General features: G+C 31.4%; 1 protein-coding gene and 1 pseudogene across 1 annotated transcript; one reads left to right on the top strand and one right to left on the bottom strand.

The window, feature by feature from the left end:
* Positions 1-1,337: 1,337 nt before the first annotated feature.
* Positions 1,338-3,642, top strand: LOC120181320 (annotated as a pseudogene).
* Positions 3,643-14,289: 10,647 nt separating this feature from the next.
* LOC120181321 (homeobox-leucine zipper protein HAT22-like) lies at positions 14,290-15,516 on the bottom strand. The gene is made up of 3 exons (XM_039186484.1): positions 14,867-15,516; positions 14,697-14,776; positions 14,290-14,591 (listed from the first exon to the last, which is right to left on the bottom strand). The coding sequence occupies exons 1-3, from the start codon at positions 15,380-15,382 to the stop codon at positions 14,315-14,317; spliced, it is 873 nt and encodes a 290-aa protein (XP_039042415.1). The 5' UTR covers positions 15,383-15,516; the 3' UTR covers positions 14,290-14,314.
* Positions 15,517-16,374: the final 858 nt, after the last annotated feature.

The raw sequence follows: 16,374 nt of genomic DNA, 5'->3' as shown, positions 1-16,374 counted from the left end.
GGAAATTGTTCATTTCCAAAAGCACTTGGTTTTATGTTCACCCATCATTTGTTGATGATTGACACCTGGCTAAGCTCCTCCTCCTATTTCTTTTGGATTTTGGGAACTCCTCCCCCCTACGAACCCTAACCCTAATTTTCTTCTAGCTTGAGATCTTGCTTTTCTGGCGAAGCTTCATGGAATCTTATTTGTCCAACAAGTCACCATTAACCAATGGCCTCTTAATTATTATGCTTATCTGTAAGCTTTGTTGAATGACCACCCACTTAAACCTCACTTTCTACTTAATTATTCATATTTATTTATAGCACATCTTCTTTGTGCATATTCTTCATCGAGTGATACAATATTTTATATTAATACGTGTTTATAAAAATTAGTTAATACATAACTGTAAGTATAATAATAAAGATTTGTATATAAATTACTTAATTTTATATTTGACCGACATTAATAAATGAAATGTATAGCGACCAATTGAGCTTGATAAAAGTTTGTCAAAAAATTAAGCTTGATAAAATCAAGGAAAATATACAAGGCGTTCAACATTTGGATCGGAAAAATGTTGTTTCTCTAGTTAAATATATTTGGTCGGATGATCAAAATATTCATTTTAATTTTTTATATTTTTAAATAATAAATTTTAAATTTATTAAGAGTCCTCTCTTCTTCTCACTCTAAATAAGTTAGAATTTAATTTATAATTTATAAAATAATATTTCTCTGAATTTTTCTATATTTGAATGTTCAACACAAATCTGTCCAACTCCAACGATTATATGAGAATTAACTCCAATTTCATGGCTATAATGAGAAACATAAATAAAATGTTGAGAAAATAAGTATATTTTTTCTCATTATATATATATTAAATAGTATTAGGTGACTGAAAATGATATTTATTTATATTTTTTTAATCATCGATAATATGCATTACAAAAATGTAATTATTTAAATTCAAATTATTTAGAGAAATAATATTCTATTTTAACTCTGAGATAACTTAATAGGTTGAATAAATCTATTTTTTAAAGTTATATATTATCATAAAATACATATTTCCATCTGTCAGCGACTTATTCGAGCAACGGCGCCATGAAAATACTAAAGAAAAAAAGAAGAGAGGAAATCACATTGTTGCCCTAAAGTATTCGCAGGAAATCAAGAGGTAACAGTTTCAAAGCTGAAAAACCAAACTCCATTGTTGACTGTTTCCAAAAGCTCTAAACCTGTAAGCTATCATTTTCCAACCCCAGATTTTCTATTTTTTTATTCCCCAAGATCGTGTTTTTAATCTTTCTTCTTTGATGAACTACAGAAAACTGGGTAGAAGGAGGATGGGGAGAGGGAAGATTGTGATCCGAAGGATCGATGATTCAACGAGAAGGCAAGTTACTTTCTCAAAGAGAAGAAAGGGTTTGATTAAAAAGGCCAAAGAGCTCTCTATACTGTGTGATGCTCAAGTTGGCCTTCTCATCTTCTCCAGCCCTGGAAAGCTCTATGAATTTGCAAGCTCCAGGTTTTGCTTCATTTTAGAATAGATATAAACATTAAACCAAACCTCATCTTTTTGGCCTGATTTCCTGGGTTTCTTTTTTCACCTATAAAAAAGCAGAAACTGGATCTTTATTTCAAGCTTGGATATATATTGTTCATACTGAACCTGTGATGAAATTGTCAAAAGAAAAGGATTAATTACAAGAAGGGATAAGTTGGTGAGATATGAAGGATATGAAATTGGTGGGGGTTTTTTTATGATCATCATCATAGGAAAAAAAAGAATAGAAAGTGCTTTTTGGGAAGATATGGTTTCAATTTTGGTGGGAGCATTGCATCCAATAATAAAGTTGAAAGCTCCCACCATGAAAATAATATCATATAAAACACCCTACTACTTGGATTTTATTTCACTTCAGCATTTTATTAGTGTACATTTCCATATTAAGCTATGTGTTAGATGCCAACCATATCGTTTAGATAACCTCCAATTTTCTCAAAAGGGAAAGTTCATAGTGACAAACATTGATAGCTCCACCAAAACACATAAAAATTGATATATTTATATATATATTAATTTTGAACCTCGGAAATGATATTTTTAGAAGATAATTATAAATCTCAAACATTTAGTGATGTCTACCAATTAGATGTATATTCTTTTTGTACATTACATCATTGAGATATTTCTCACACTATTTTATTGTGTATAATTTGTAAAATAACAGCATGGAATCAGTTATTGAAAGATACAACAGCTTGAAGAGGAACACAAACCGTTGTTGAATCCATCATCAGAAGTTAAGGTAAGCTTCCTACCACTTTTTACTATACATAGACAACTTTTTATTACATACATTTTGTGATTAAATATGTAATTAGCAAAAATATATTTGATTTTCTCTACATTTGTTCATATATATATATATATATATGGATGATCGTACCTCCATACTTATATTGAATATATGTTGAACCCAAATACGTTAGAAAAAATAAATAGTTGGAATAATGTAGAAACTATATATATAATACATAAGGGAAACTTGAAGGGAGAGTCGCATCTTATGAAAATTTTAAATTCTTATCAGATCTAGTTCTTTATTGATGATTTAGTTTTGCACCTCTTGAAATTTTGTAATCTTATACTTCTAAATATTTAATATAATTTGTTCATAGCCTTAACATAATTCTACATTTATTCATGATAATACACATTATTGTAATGAGCTCAAAGAAAGTCAAATGAAAAATTCTCAGCAACTAAATACACAGAGATGTTTTTAAGTTCTAAATAACTTAAGATTTGGTGTTTACGTACAGTTTTGGCAAAGAGAGGCTGCAATCTTGAGACAACAAGTGCATAATTTGCAGGAAAACCATCGGTTATACTGTTCATGAGATTGTGTAAACAATCTTACATGCATATCATGCACAAATCCATACATGCATATACACGTGTATATACGTGAATATGCACATTGCACACGCTAACATTCATGTAGACATAAACCAGGCAACTCAGGGGTGAACAGCTTTATGGTTTGAGAGTGAAGACTGCAGAATCTAGAGAACAAACTGGAGATGAGTTTGAAGGGTGTTTCGCATGAAGAAGGTAACAAAAAAACCCATTTTTCGCATGAAGAAGGTACAAAAAAACCCATTTTTTTAAAGCAGTTTTCATGCATAATCTCATGGCGGTAAACTTGACATGCTTATTTTTTCTAAACTTTTGCAGGAACGGATATTAACAGATGAAATACAAGAATTAAGCCGAAGGGTCATTCAAAACAACCCTAGCTGTGTTTTCATTTACATTTTTTTATCAGAATCGAATCAGTTCAATACTATCTTCTAAAACCAAGTCCAACGAGTTAATCACTTAGGGTTTATGACATCAGGTTTATGGAAATGGCCTGAACTCATATGGTTTTGGGTGTGGAGGCTTCAAATGTCCCGGTTCATCTTCAACTGAGTCAACCCGAGAGAGATAATGATTAAAGATCACTTCATCTTCAAGCGAAATCCAAGCCTGCAAGAAAATTGTTCCAGGAGATGAATCTGACATTGTTCGTGGCGTTATGATAAATCACTTTGGGTTTTATTAGAGGAAGCAAATATTTAATAAAATACGTTTACACAACTATCTCCTTGTTATTCATATTTTAACCATTGTCAATGAAATCTTAGAATCTCTGTATTGAAATTTCAACATAATGGGAGGCTTTAATACATTCTTTCTAATAGTCTCACATAATTTAATACTAGTAAAGTCCAGGTAAAATGGCGTGACAATTTTTGAATTGATGCATTTACTTATTGTGATTAATTATTTTAAAATTTTTATTGTTGTTTTTAAATTTTTTAATATTCACAACATAATTTCTATTAAGTTTTTAAATTTTTATTATTCACAATATAATTTCTATCTTCATTAGAAGAAGCTACCCAGTTGGTTTAAAGTAATGCAAAGACTGAATTTTGGGATAATAGTTGAGTTCGAAACTCGTCATGCATACAACAATGGTTGAGTGGCTCGAGATCAATGTCAATTCTACCATGTTTTTTCGACTTACTCATAGTGCATTAATGCGGTGAAATACTATAAACCAGTGGTCCAAACTAGGGATGGGCATCGGACCCGAACCTGACGGTTCCGACCCGACCCGATCGGGTTGGATTTTTTAAAAAAAAGTGGGTTCGGGGTGGGTTAGATTTTTTTAATGTGATGTTCGGGTTCGAGTTTAGGGAGAAATATATCCGACTCGACCCGACCCGAAAAAATATATAATTTTAGCTTAAATATTTAGAAATAATACAATAATACCCCTCTATATATATTTTTTTCAATTAAATCACTATTTTTATTGAATAAAAATATTTTTATTATTTAGGGTCAGGTTGGGTTGGGTCGGGTTTTTAAGTTATATATCGGGTCGGGTTCAGGTCGGGTGAAAACTTGTTTTGGTTGAGTCGGGTCAGGTCTCGAGTGGAGGACTCCTTGTTCTCGGGTCGGGTTGGGTGGACAAAAAACCTGACCCATGCCCATCCCTAGTCCAAACTGATGGTACATTCTTGTAGAGAAAATATAAGCAAGTTTTATTATTGACAATTGTCTAAGACGGTAACCGCAACATTCTTCTTACTGCTTTTGCGCTTGTTGAAAGAGAAGATACATAGTCTTGAGCTTTTTTCTTGAAAAATCTATGGTTACATGTTGTCATGAGGGAACACATTTGCATCATTTCAAACCGAGGAGCTAAGATAAAAGCAACAATAGACTCTTTGAATTCAATGAGAAAATTCTCACATGTTCAACATTGTATTTGTATCCGACATGATGAGTATGAGTTCATGACACTAGCAAGAGGCATTATGGTCTGCTTCAGTTCGACCTTCGAGTTGAGTTCAACATTGGAGTTCGAAACAAGCTTAGCAAGCATCGGTCCTTCATGGCCAACACCCTTCGTTTCCTGCTTGTTACTGAAGGTGAAATCATCTCTATCGTAATCATCATATTCTAAACATAAAGATCAAATGAATTAGTTTCGACTAAAAAAGAACATAAAGATTTCAACTCATTGTTTGTGTTGAAGTTAATAAATGATATACATTGAGATAAATGAAATGAAAACGGTGACAAGGGTGTTAAAGGGGAATGTGAATTGTTCTTTTTCTTTTCCTCCGGCGACAAAGGAAAGTGAATGGAATGAGAGGAGAAAAAAGTTCCATTTTAATGGATTAATTTTTTTAAAGGAGAATAGGTGTCAATGGTCTCCAGCGTGACAGTCAAGCTAGTTCAGATAAACTTTAAATAGTCCAGCTATGCATTCTGTCACGCTTGTTAACGGGTTAATGTCGAGTGACCAATTTATAACAAATCGATAATATTAGTGACTGATTTATTACTTTTAAAACTTCAGTGGAGAAAACAAACACTGACTCAAAAATTAGTGACTATTTCTGTAATTTACCCAAAAACATATCATGTGAAACATGACAATGCAACAGGCGAAATCTTCCATTAAGATTAGGGGTGAATTCGGTTCGGTTCGGTTCTGTTTGATTTTTTTATCAAAAATTGAACCGAATCGAAATAAATAATTTTTCAAAATTTAAACCGAAATCGAATGGTTAAAAAACTAAAAAAATCGAAATCGGTTTTTTCGATTCGATTCGATTTTTTAAATGGTTCGGGTTTTTCGGTTCAGTTTATCAATTTTTCAATGAAAAATCACTTGAAACTATAATTTTTAAAAAAAAAATTGTCTATTCGGTTCAATATGAAACAAATGGGTTCCATATGGAAAACTCAAACCGAACCGAATCAAAAGAATTGAGACTTTAAACTAACCTGAAAACCGAACCATATAATGCTAAACAGAACCGAATCATTTTACTCGATTCTTATCGATTTTTCAATTTTTTCGATTTTGTTACTCAACCCTAATTATGATGTGGTTAGGTCTGAATACTTGGTTGATTTACTTGTTTTACGGGTTTGTGGAATATGTGGGTTTCCTTGACATTTAAAACAATTATTGGAAATTAAATTGCTAAATTATCCAAAACATGGAAAATCAACTCAGTCAATGCAAGCTTTTTAAGTCTTGTTGAATCGTCCTCTGATATTCATTTTTTTTAAAATAAATAAAAAATACTTTTTATTATTTTTTAAAAGTGAATATAAATACAGTTAATAACAAAATCGATATATTTAAGAACTAATAATATATTAAAAATAACATCATTAATCAAATACGTACTTTCATTAACTTTCTACTATACTTGTGTAATATCTCAATCTGATTAACACCCTATGTTTAAGATATGCCACTAAGATTGTATAATAATTAGGTGAAATATAATAAATACAAATATCTGCCGACGAATTTAAAATAGGTAGATGGAGGAATTGAAAAGCAATCCTTTAATGTCTGAATGAAAGGCTGTCAATCACATGGTATTGACATCATGGGTTTGATTCTCAAATTCCACATCTTAATTTAAGTAGGACACATCATTGTTGAAGCAACATGGACCGTCCTATGTCCTTTTTTTATTACTTTAATTGTCCAATCTTGTATAGTCCTTAAATCGGAATTTGACTAAGTTTGGCAATGTCATTTTGCTTTTCAATTATATTATATATATATATATATATATATATATATATATATATATATATTTTAAATTTAATAAATAGAATTAAGAAATTTTCATATGTCTTGTTTTTTTTTTTAAATATTAATTATGGATTCTAAAATAAGAATATCACAAGTGAATTTATGCTTTCTTGTTACCCATAATTAGCTAGACAGGGAAGAGCACATGTTTTAATAAAAAATATAAAAAAATCTAAATAATATATAATTTTAAATTTTCAGGGGACGATTATCTTCACCATCCCTCTTAGTTATTGGTTCATCCTTGTAACTACTAGCTAGGTCAACTTTTTCTCTCTATTTGAACGGGAGCTCAAATCCTATAATAACACCGACGAGTCAAGGTCTAGCTAGTTTAATCAATAATAAACATGATTTAATCCCCTACCGAGGCTTAATTAATTAGGTTTACCCCTAATGAAAACCAGCTAGTGTAACACCCTAGATCGATATGACACACAGTCGACCGATTTAAGGTGCTACACAGAACCACAAAGTGGCTTACCAACTTTAAACTTACTTTCTTGTACTTTAAAACAACTCTTTACATCTAAGAGCCCTAAAAACTACATAGATACTTACATACTGACTCTTAACTGACTTTACAACTCAATACAACTGAATTCATGAATATATATGTCATTTAAGAAACTTGTGACGTACTCTGCTCTACATTGGGTCTGGACCTCAGTCTCTCTAAAGTTTCTCAACTGATGGATCTACTAACTGCCAACAGAAACATCCGAAGGCTGAGCTAACTAGCTCAACACCACACTAACAACTAAAACATACTAAAAGTTTATCACTGAAATGCTCAAGCTATCAAGTCTACTGTTATAAGGTCTACTCGTGTGTTCTGTTATGCTTTAGTGAGTATACACTCTCTACTCTATGGTAGACATCATGGTACGACTGAGGGTTCTGCATGTCGGAGCTCACATACCCCTCTAGTTTACCCTGAATATGGCCCCTGGAATTCTCTGCATCGAAAATCATACCCTTGACTAACCCACCCTTTTTCTAAAGAGTGTTAAGACCTTAGAAAACATAGTTAGTAAGAAGTGTTTCACGCCCTACCTAAGGATATATTCAGATTGAATCTATACTTTCGACTCTGCTATCTTTTCTAAAGAAACTCGGGTTCTGGTCGTTTTTCCGAGCATTCAAACAATGCTAGTTTTATTTCTCCTGACTTTAACTTGTTTCTACGTTTGAAAATAACATTAACGTTCTCACTTGTAGTCTTATAATAAGAATTACTAAAGTGTTGGGACACCTCGAGTCTAAAACGCTTAACAACCGCCTTTACTGCTCAAAACAGACTGAAAGTATCGATACTATCTGTAACACCCATAACCCGTATAATTATACCTATACAGATTATAAATGTCACCCGAATTACTAACCACATTTTTTTATTTTTTAAAGCGATTTAAAAATTTGTTTTCTTAAAATGATAACTGATATTATAAAATATCATATCATATAAATTATGTTTTGTTATAACAAATTTAATTCAAAAGATTTTTTTTATGAACAGTGATGGTATCGATACCTATAGCAGGGTATCAATACCCCTGTAGCATTCTGGAAAAAATTTAACGTTGGTATTGTTACAGTAATTTCAGCAAAATATATATAAAACTCATAAAAACTTAACCTTTCTTCACTATAAAGTTTCCATTTTGTTTCTAAATTTGTTCAACAAAACAAATTGAACATTATTAATTACATGCCACTATCTAAGTCAAATTCCATTATAGGATGTCTTACTGATATTGAAATATACTCCTCGATGCTTGATGTCACTTTGAACTCTTTATTCTACTACTGGTTTTTTACCTACGCGTAAAAATCATCACACGCTAAGTATATACTTAGTGAGGCAATTAAAAACAATAATCAATGCAATACAATTCATGCATGAATTTCAATGTCAAATTCAAAATGCCATAAACCATTTATTCCATAAGCTCGTAAGTTTATTTTACCAATATACTTATCATTTAATCCATAAGCTCGTAAGCTTATTTTACCAATATACTTACCATTTAATTCCATAAGCTCGTAAGCTTATTTTACCAATATACTTACCATTTAATTCCATAAGCTTGTAAACCATAGACAATAGCCCAATTTAACACCTTGAGGACCCTGGGTACACGAGTCAAAATACCTGCACCGTAGTGCAATCCCGAGTATGACACATAAGGTCGTGTCCACCATCTGTACTAGGTATCCTTAAGTACAGTCCCGAATATGACACATAAGGTCGTGCCCACCATATACACTAGATATCCTTTAGTGTATTCCCGAATATGCAGCCTGCTGCTGGACTCTATGGCATACCAACTATATTTTGTCCCTCAATAACTTACTTGGGCATATAGTCTATTTTATTCAAACCATCTATGACAAAGTCTATAAATACCATTTAACATTGGACAGTTCATAACCGCAATATCATTCATGATAAAAACCATATATGTTCATGATAACATCATATGCAACAATCAATGATCAATGCATTTTATATTCAACCTTTGACTTTATATTCAACCTTTGACATATTTAGAATATGTCAAATATATGATAAATGACATAATATCATGCTTTTATAAACAAGGTCGACTTATCGCAAGTTTTCCTGATGATGTATAAAACATCCATGTATAATGTCATGCATGTATTGCACTCACCTTGACACTTTATAATTCAAAATATGTGCCTCACTAATTGTCCACAATAAACTATTTTCTATTTGACTTGCTTCGATCACAATTCAATCACGATCTGTATAAATCACAAATTTATAACGATATATATGTTAGTATTGTACTAACATAAACATATCCCAAAATAACTCCATAATATTAGAAACTCATTATCTATAAAATACTTAACTCTTAATAATTCCTTTTTAACATTGGAACCAACTTTTCCAATTTATATAAAATGGTCCTTCACCATTTTACCACTTAGATTCTTAATACCAATAATTCCAGTATTGAAATTATTACCATTCAAATGCTTTTACAAAGGCATAATTACATTTAAGTACCCAAACTATACAATTATTGTACTTATATCACTAATCTTTTCAAACTTCCAAAATAGTCATATTTCACATCTAACACTCATTTCAATTCCAAAACAGCATTTTCCAACATAGTACATCAATTATATAACACTTACACAATAACCCATCAATTTCTAAAGTTACTGAATTGATCCCCAACTTTTCAAAAATTACAAAATGGTCCCCAATTTTTCTAAGACTTGTAGAATACTTCCTTCATCATTTCCAACCCATATATAATTTTTTTCATAATTTTTCTCACTCAAACAATCCATGGCCGAAACTTAAAGAACAAATTCTAGAAAGATTAAACATGTTCTAATCATCATACATGCTTGAATATAAATCTACTACCTCACAAACATCAAGATCCATCATTAATTTCATGATCCCTTATATGAACACAAGCTGTAAAATTTGGGATCTTTGAACACCAACAAGATTATCATGCAATGTTGGTAGCAAATGATAGCGTTTTCCACATAGAAATTTCTATTTTAAGGAATACTCAAACCCAAATGATTTGCTTAAAAATTGAATTGAAGCTTTCTCTCACCTTTGGAGAAACCCACGCAGCATGGAGAAGAAGATAAGCAATTTGGATGAAATGTTGGGTGCATTTCATCTTAGTTTACATTATATTCCACTTTACATGAATAAAATATTCATGAAATTGAGATAAGACCAAATCACCCTTAATGAATCTTCATATTCACCATAAAACCATGACAACTCATCCTTATCATCTTCCAAAGTCAAAGATGAATTATTTTGACTTTGATTTACGAAATTTCCCATGCATTTTTTAAAAATTGCATTTTAGTCACTAAATTCCACTGTTTCAGTTAAATCTGAAAAATTGCACATTTCCAAACCAAATTTCCTTGATCTAAAATATTAAAATAATATTTCCAACCATTTTATTACATCCTTCCAATTTTTGTAAAATTCCAATTCGATCTGAAATTACCAATTCCTTATCGGCTTTACCCCTTTCTAATTTTTATTTACCAAAATTCCAAATCCAAAAATATGATTTCTATAAACCTCACTCTCAGAGAAAACTATCTATTTATGGAATAATTTTTTTTTTAGGAAATTATCACTTAATTCCCTAAACTTTTTCCCAATTTTTTACTTTGCCCAACAAACTTTCAAAATTTGCATTTTGGTCATTATCTAAATTTTTGGGGTATTACACTATCTCTGGAGTATTGATACTCCTGCTAAAGTTTCGATACTTTATATAAGTATCAATACTTTTAAACATTCTGTTATGCCCAGTTTTGAAACTATGACCCAAAGTTTCGATACTCTTGAAAGAGTATCAATACTCTTGCCCAGAAACTCACGAATTTGCCCAAAACGAATAACAAGTATCAATATTATCCTTATAGTATTGATACTCTACCTACAAAAATCATAAAACACATACGAAAATGCTATATTTCAATCCCAAAGACACTAGTGAGGTCCCCAAACATTTTTTAAAGTCTTATGTGATTACAAGGAGCATAAATAAGGCTTCATATCATGCTTATAACATAAATCATGTAATCTACCATTAACATATAACACTAAGCTTCATAACTTACTCCCAATGTAGAACTCATTTTTAATTATCGCTAGGAGTATGGAAGAGTTGATAGTGTGTTAACTGGCCTCCTTGGTTGCTACAATCTCCTTCAACTCAACTAGGAGTCACCTTACCTTTATCCTTAGCTTTGAAACTCTTTTTCACCTCTTTAAATAAACCAAGCAAGGAAATGGATTACTACTCAACTAGAGGTTGGATTAAGCTTAAATACAACTCCTACGACTCAAATATACCCAAATACAAGCTTAAAACACTTGATTTCTCTCAACTCCCAAAAACCTATTTTTCTAAAATCTTATCCAAAACTAAAGATTAAGGGCTTGAAATGAAGACTAAGGGATGAGGAATATGATTACTACCTTGGTTTCTTCAAACTAGGTTTGGGATTTAAGAAATTTCTATCTTTTTGTTTTCTCATGGGAAAGAAGAAGAAAGGAGAAGAGAAGAGGAAAGGTGGGAGATATTTTTGGTAGAATGTTCCCGTGAAATCCATCTAAAGAAGGGGTTTATAACCTTTAAAACCAACTATGGGTAAGCTACTCTTTTGGTCCCTCTCCTTTTTACATCTACTTAAAACCATCACTTACCCTTAACTCTTGGGCCTTACTTAAGCCCAATACCTATATAACTTGGTTCAACTATCTTGGGAAGTTTAATTGACTTGACTTAAAGGCCTCGGGTTGACTCAAACTAATGACTCGGGTTTCGAGGTATTACAACTAGCATGTCGGTTTTTGGTTGAGTTCCTTTTATGATTTTTATTTTTAAATCATTTAGATAATGCATTTCAAATTTTAAATAAATCTTAAATATTTTTAAATTTTATATAATCACTATATATATATAACTTGATTTATAATAGGATAATAAAAATGTCAAATTTATTTAAAATTTCTATACATAAGAAACCGTTATTATCCATATTTTTAATAATTGGATGGATTAACTTAGCTAAATTTAAGTTCATATTTACACATAAATGTTCAACCAAGGGTCAAGTGCGTATTAAAGCTACCCGGTTCATTTATTTGGATACCGTAATATAAATATATAATTAAATAATTATTTTAGGTTGACAATTATAACCGAGTTAAATATAAATAATTTGATTTTGATGTATATACATTATTTGAAAAGGCTGATGAAAGCTTGATGATGTTTGGGGAGAAATTGCAATGAAGCTAACCCTAATTAGAGGGGGGTGTAATTGTACTATTAAGTACAGAACAACACGTAGGTTTATTTATTATTTATAAAATTAGAAACCTTAACTTACGAGAACTAAATAATGCAAAGCTTTGTCGTCCGATAATGTCATATCCAAGCTTAGATTACTAAAATAAATGCTTCATGGACCTACAAATTAGCCAACACAAGACATATGTCTTTTGATTTCCTCTTTTTTAAATCTACTAATAATTATGTTGGCACAACTTTAACCATGTAAAAGATGAGATTATTAATTAATCATTGTCAATAGAATTTAAAAAAAATAATAAAAGCTATTTTATTAATTTAAAGGAAATATGCCAATTTCCCCACACCGGAACTTACTCTTTTCAACCACTTTTTATATTGCTTATATATTTAACTTTGACCCAAGTTTGAAAGAAGCAAAAGGATTATAAATAACGAAAAATCATACCTTAGCAAACGTCAAATGAATAATTATTTTTGTGTTTGAAAGTCCCATAAAGGGTTGAAGATTCGTATGTTATGATGATGGCAATGGTTAAAAAAAAGTGATGAAAGGGGTGATGACAGAGAAGAAGAAAATAAGGGAGTATTTTCCAGGAAATTCACCACTTTTCCCGGAAATTGCTCTCATGGACTCGTCATTTTATAATTTTGGACTAACAATTAAAAAATTAAAGGGAAAATAATAGTGAATAGAAAGGTAAGAGATGGTCGACGGAGACTGATTCAAGTGATAAGTAATTTATATCATTTAAGTATGTTTTGAATTCAAGTTTTATGTATGTATAAAATTTTCGTTAAAAGAATTGCTATTAAAATCAAATATACAACTTAAACTGATTTGAATTAATTAAGAATTTTTAAGAGGAGAACCATTGGGATATCACGTGGGGCTAGGACCCACCGGTTTCCTTAAAGAGAGAGCATCTGACGAGACTACGACTACTCCATTAATTTTCTATTCAATATTTCTTTTGAAATTTCCATTACACTTATCCAAAGCTTACATTATTCATTTAATTCGATAAATCATGATATATAAATAAATAAAATTTACAAACTGAATTTAAATAAATGCAAATAAAAAATCAATCATTCATATGAAAACAACTGAACAAAAAGACACATAAACGTGAGCTAACTTCATTCCTCCCACGCCCTTTCACCCTCTCACTTAATTATATCCACCCACCTTTTTAATTTTTTTTTTGATTTTTCCCATTTTCAGACACAATCTCGGATGACCCTTTCCTTCTTTCATTGTTCTTTACATTAATCATAATTTATTTTGGAATTTGATAATAAATTTGATTTTTAATTATTAATGTTTGGAATTTGCAAAGTACTATAAAGTATTTTATGACAAGTACGCAACAAGAAGTTTCGAAGCAGGTGTGGATTTTCAACCATGTTCAACTACAAAGATTTCCAACTAACGAAAGCTTGAATGCAAAGTCAATGCTAATAAGATTTTGTTAAATTAAAATAATATATAAACAGTGCTAATTTTTTTTTTTTTACATATATGTCATGTGTTTTTAAAAAAAAATAAAATTACATACCATATTGAATGAAGCATATGGAATAATAATAATAACGGTGACGACGATGATAATTAGCAGCAATAATCCCTTCATAGATTATACTATCTTTCTAATAGATCATTTACATTGATCAGTAATTATACTATTTTTTTTTCTTGGTCTAAAAATTAATTAATCACACTACTTTAAATTCACTTTCTTTTGCTGGCCGTACGCTCTAACAAACTTAAATTAATTAACATGCTGCTGAAGGATCAGTGACGTGATTATAGAAATGAGGCTTTGAAGGCATTGAAAACGGGTTCTTGGGATTCCCAGCGCCGTCAGTTCTCTCACACGACGGGCACTTTGCGAGGGTCGCCGCCGGTATGTTCGCATAAAAGGGTTGCGCCGCCGTTTTCAGTGCTTTGAGCTCTTGTATCTCTTTTTGCAGTCTCCTGTTTTCATTCGTCAGCGTCTCGCAGCACCTTTTCAAGAACTCACAATCCACCTCGGTCTGCTTGAGCTTCGTTCTGCGATGTTCAACGGCAAGTTCTTCATTTTTTTCTTCTTCAGATTATTAAAACTTCAAAAAAGATAAATGGGGTTTATGAATTATGATCTTAAGTTACAATTACCTGGCTCTCCTGTTTTGAAACCAGACTTCGACTTGTCTGGGTTTCAGGTTTAATTGCCTTGCTAAAGCTTGCTTTTGATTCTGTTTTTTATAGAGCGAAAAAGATTGGTTAATCGGAGCTGATAAGGTGGTAAAATTTATGAGAAACAATGAATATTGAGAGAGAATTACTGGGTTCAGAGTGCTGTGTTGTTTAAAGCTTTCTTCGAGAAGAGCCGATTGTTCTTTCGTGAGCCGAAGTTTCTTTCTTGCATTGACGCCATCTTCGTCTTCATCGCTAACTCTACATGAATTCTTCTCTACATCTACTTCTTCGCTGCTAAGGTCTCTCTCCCTCTTGAACCTACCACTAGAAAACGATGACGCAGCACTGGGATCAGGAGAAGCATGACGATACAATTCACCGGCGGTGACAGTGGCGGCGGAGGTGAGAAGTTCTTCACGGTGTGGATGATTATGGTGATGAAGATAACCACCTTTGTTCACATCAACCTTTTTGGTGACAGTAACCCTGTAGCCCTCACCGGAAAGACCAAGCGTAAGGAACGGTTCGAAACTCGCCGCCGGAGCCGCCATGGCTGGTGGCTTCTTGGAGGTTTGATCTTCGGCCTTGGGTGGATTTTCCGGGGTCGATGAGAAGCCTAACCCTAGAACAAGGCATGTATTACATGCATCATCAAGTCCCATTAAGCTCAGCCTTCTTCTCTTTTTCTCTATCAATGGAGTTTTACAGGGTTTTTTTTTATGTATGTGAGAAGAATGGGAAAATAGAGAGGAAATTAAAGTGGTTTCAAAAAAGGGAAGAGACTGAATGAGACTTTTATTGGAGTAATTGGGCAGTTGGTTGATGGCCATTATTACTAATAACAAGAAGTAATATAACCTATGAAATCCCAGTCTTCAATTTATTAAATATTAATTAAATTAAATTATGAATATAATATTATTCGTACGTAATTTTCTATTTATATATACATTATTATTAGGAGTATTGGTTTTATAAATAAAATTAAAATATTTTCATGTACTTTTAAATTATATTTAACTTTTATAAAATTAAAATTAATGTTACGATATATTAAATTTTTGTTTTTAAAAGACAATTATTTTTATATATGTGAATATAAAACGGTTGACTATTTGAACTAACAAGGACTACAATTATCTCCAATATATATTTATAAGTATAACAAAAAAACAAGGCAATTTCCTCTCCCTGGATGTGTCCCTCTCTTAAAGCTACAGAAAATCCCACAATCACGTGGCAAGCGGAAACACATCAAGAGAATGATTCGTCAGCACTTCGCCACCATTTATATATCCAATTTTTATTAATATTTTTTATTTTATACTTTATAATTTTTAAAAATAGAATCGTTTTAATAATAATATATTTAAATTTAATATTTTTATTTTTTATTTGACATTATAATTTGGTGCAATAGTAAATAATCTATATATCCAGCCAAAGTTTTTTTCACCCATGCAAAGATTACTTATAGTCTTACTTATACTATGAAAATGTTCTTTTCAAATTAAGAATAAAATTTGATGATGATTTATAATAATAGCAGTATTAATTGGTAATTATTAAAGGCTGCCATTAATCTAGAATTATGACATCAAAGGGCCGGGGGACATCATTGGATATTAAAACAAGTTCCTTTTATTACATACCA

The sequence above is a fragment of the Hibiscus syriacus genome, unplaced genomic scaffold (assembly GCF_006381635.1).
Source record: "Hibiscus syriacus cultivar Baekdansim isolate YM2019G1 unplaced genomic scaffold, ASM638163v2 tig00112523_pilon, whole genome shotgun sequence".
Classification (NCBI taxonomy): domain Eukaryota; kingdom Viridiplantae; phylum Streptophyta; class Magnoliopsida; order Malvales; family Malvaceae; genus Hibiscus; species Hibiscus syriacus.
Note: the sequence above shows the minus strand (reverse complement) of the source record. Positions and strands in the feature narration are given on the sequence as shown.

Excerpts from the sequence above, each read along its gene's own strand:
- LOC120181321 (XM_039186484.1), bottom strand. The coding sequence starts at position 15,382 with ATGGGACTTGATGATGCATGTAATACATGCCTTGTTCTAGGGTTAGGC. Across the intron at positions 14,777-14,866 it reads AACACAGCACTCTGAACCCA|AATCAAAAGCAAGCTTTAGC; the intron begins GTAATTCTCTCT and ends TATAAAAAACAG. Across the intron at positions 14,592-14,696 it reads TTTCAAAACAGGAGAGCCAG|AACGAAGCTCAAGCAGACCG; the intron begins GTAATTGTAACT and ends TGAACATCGCAG.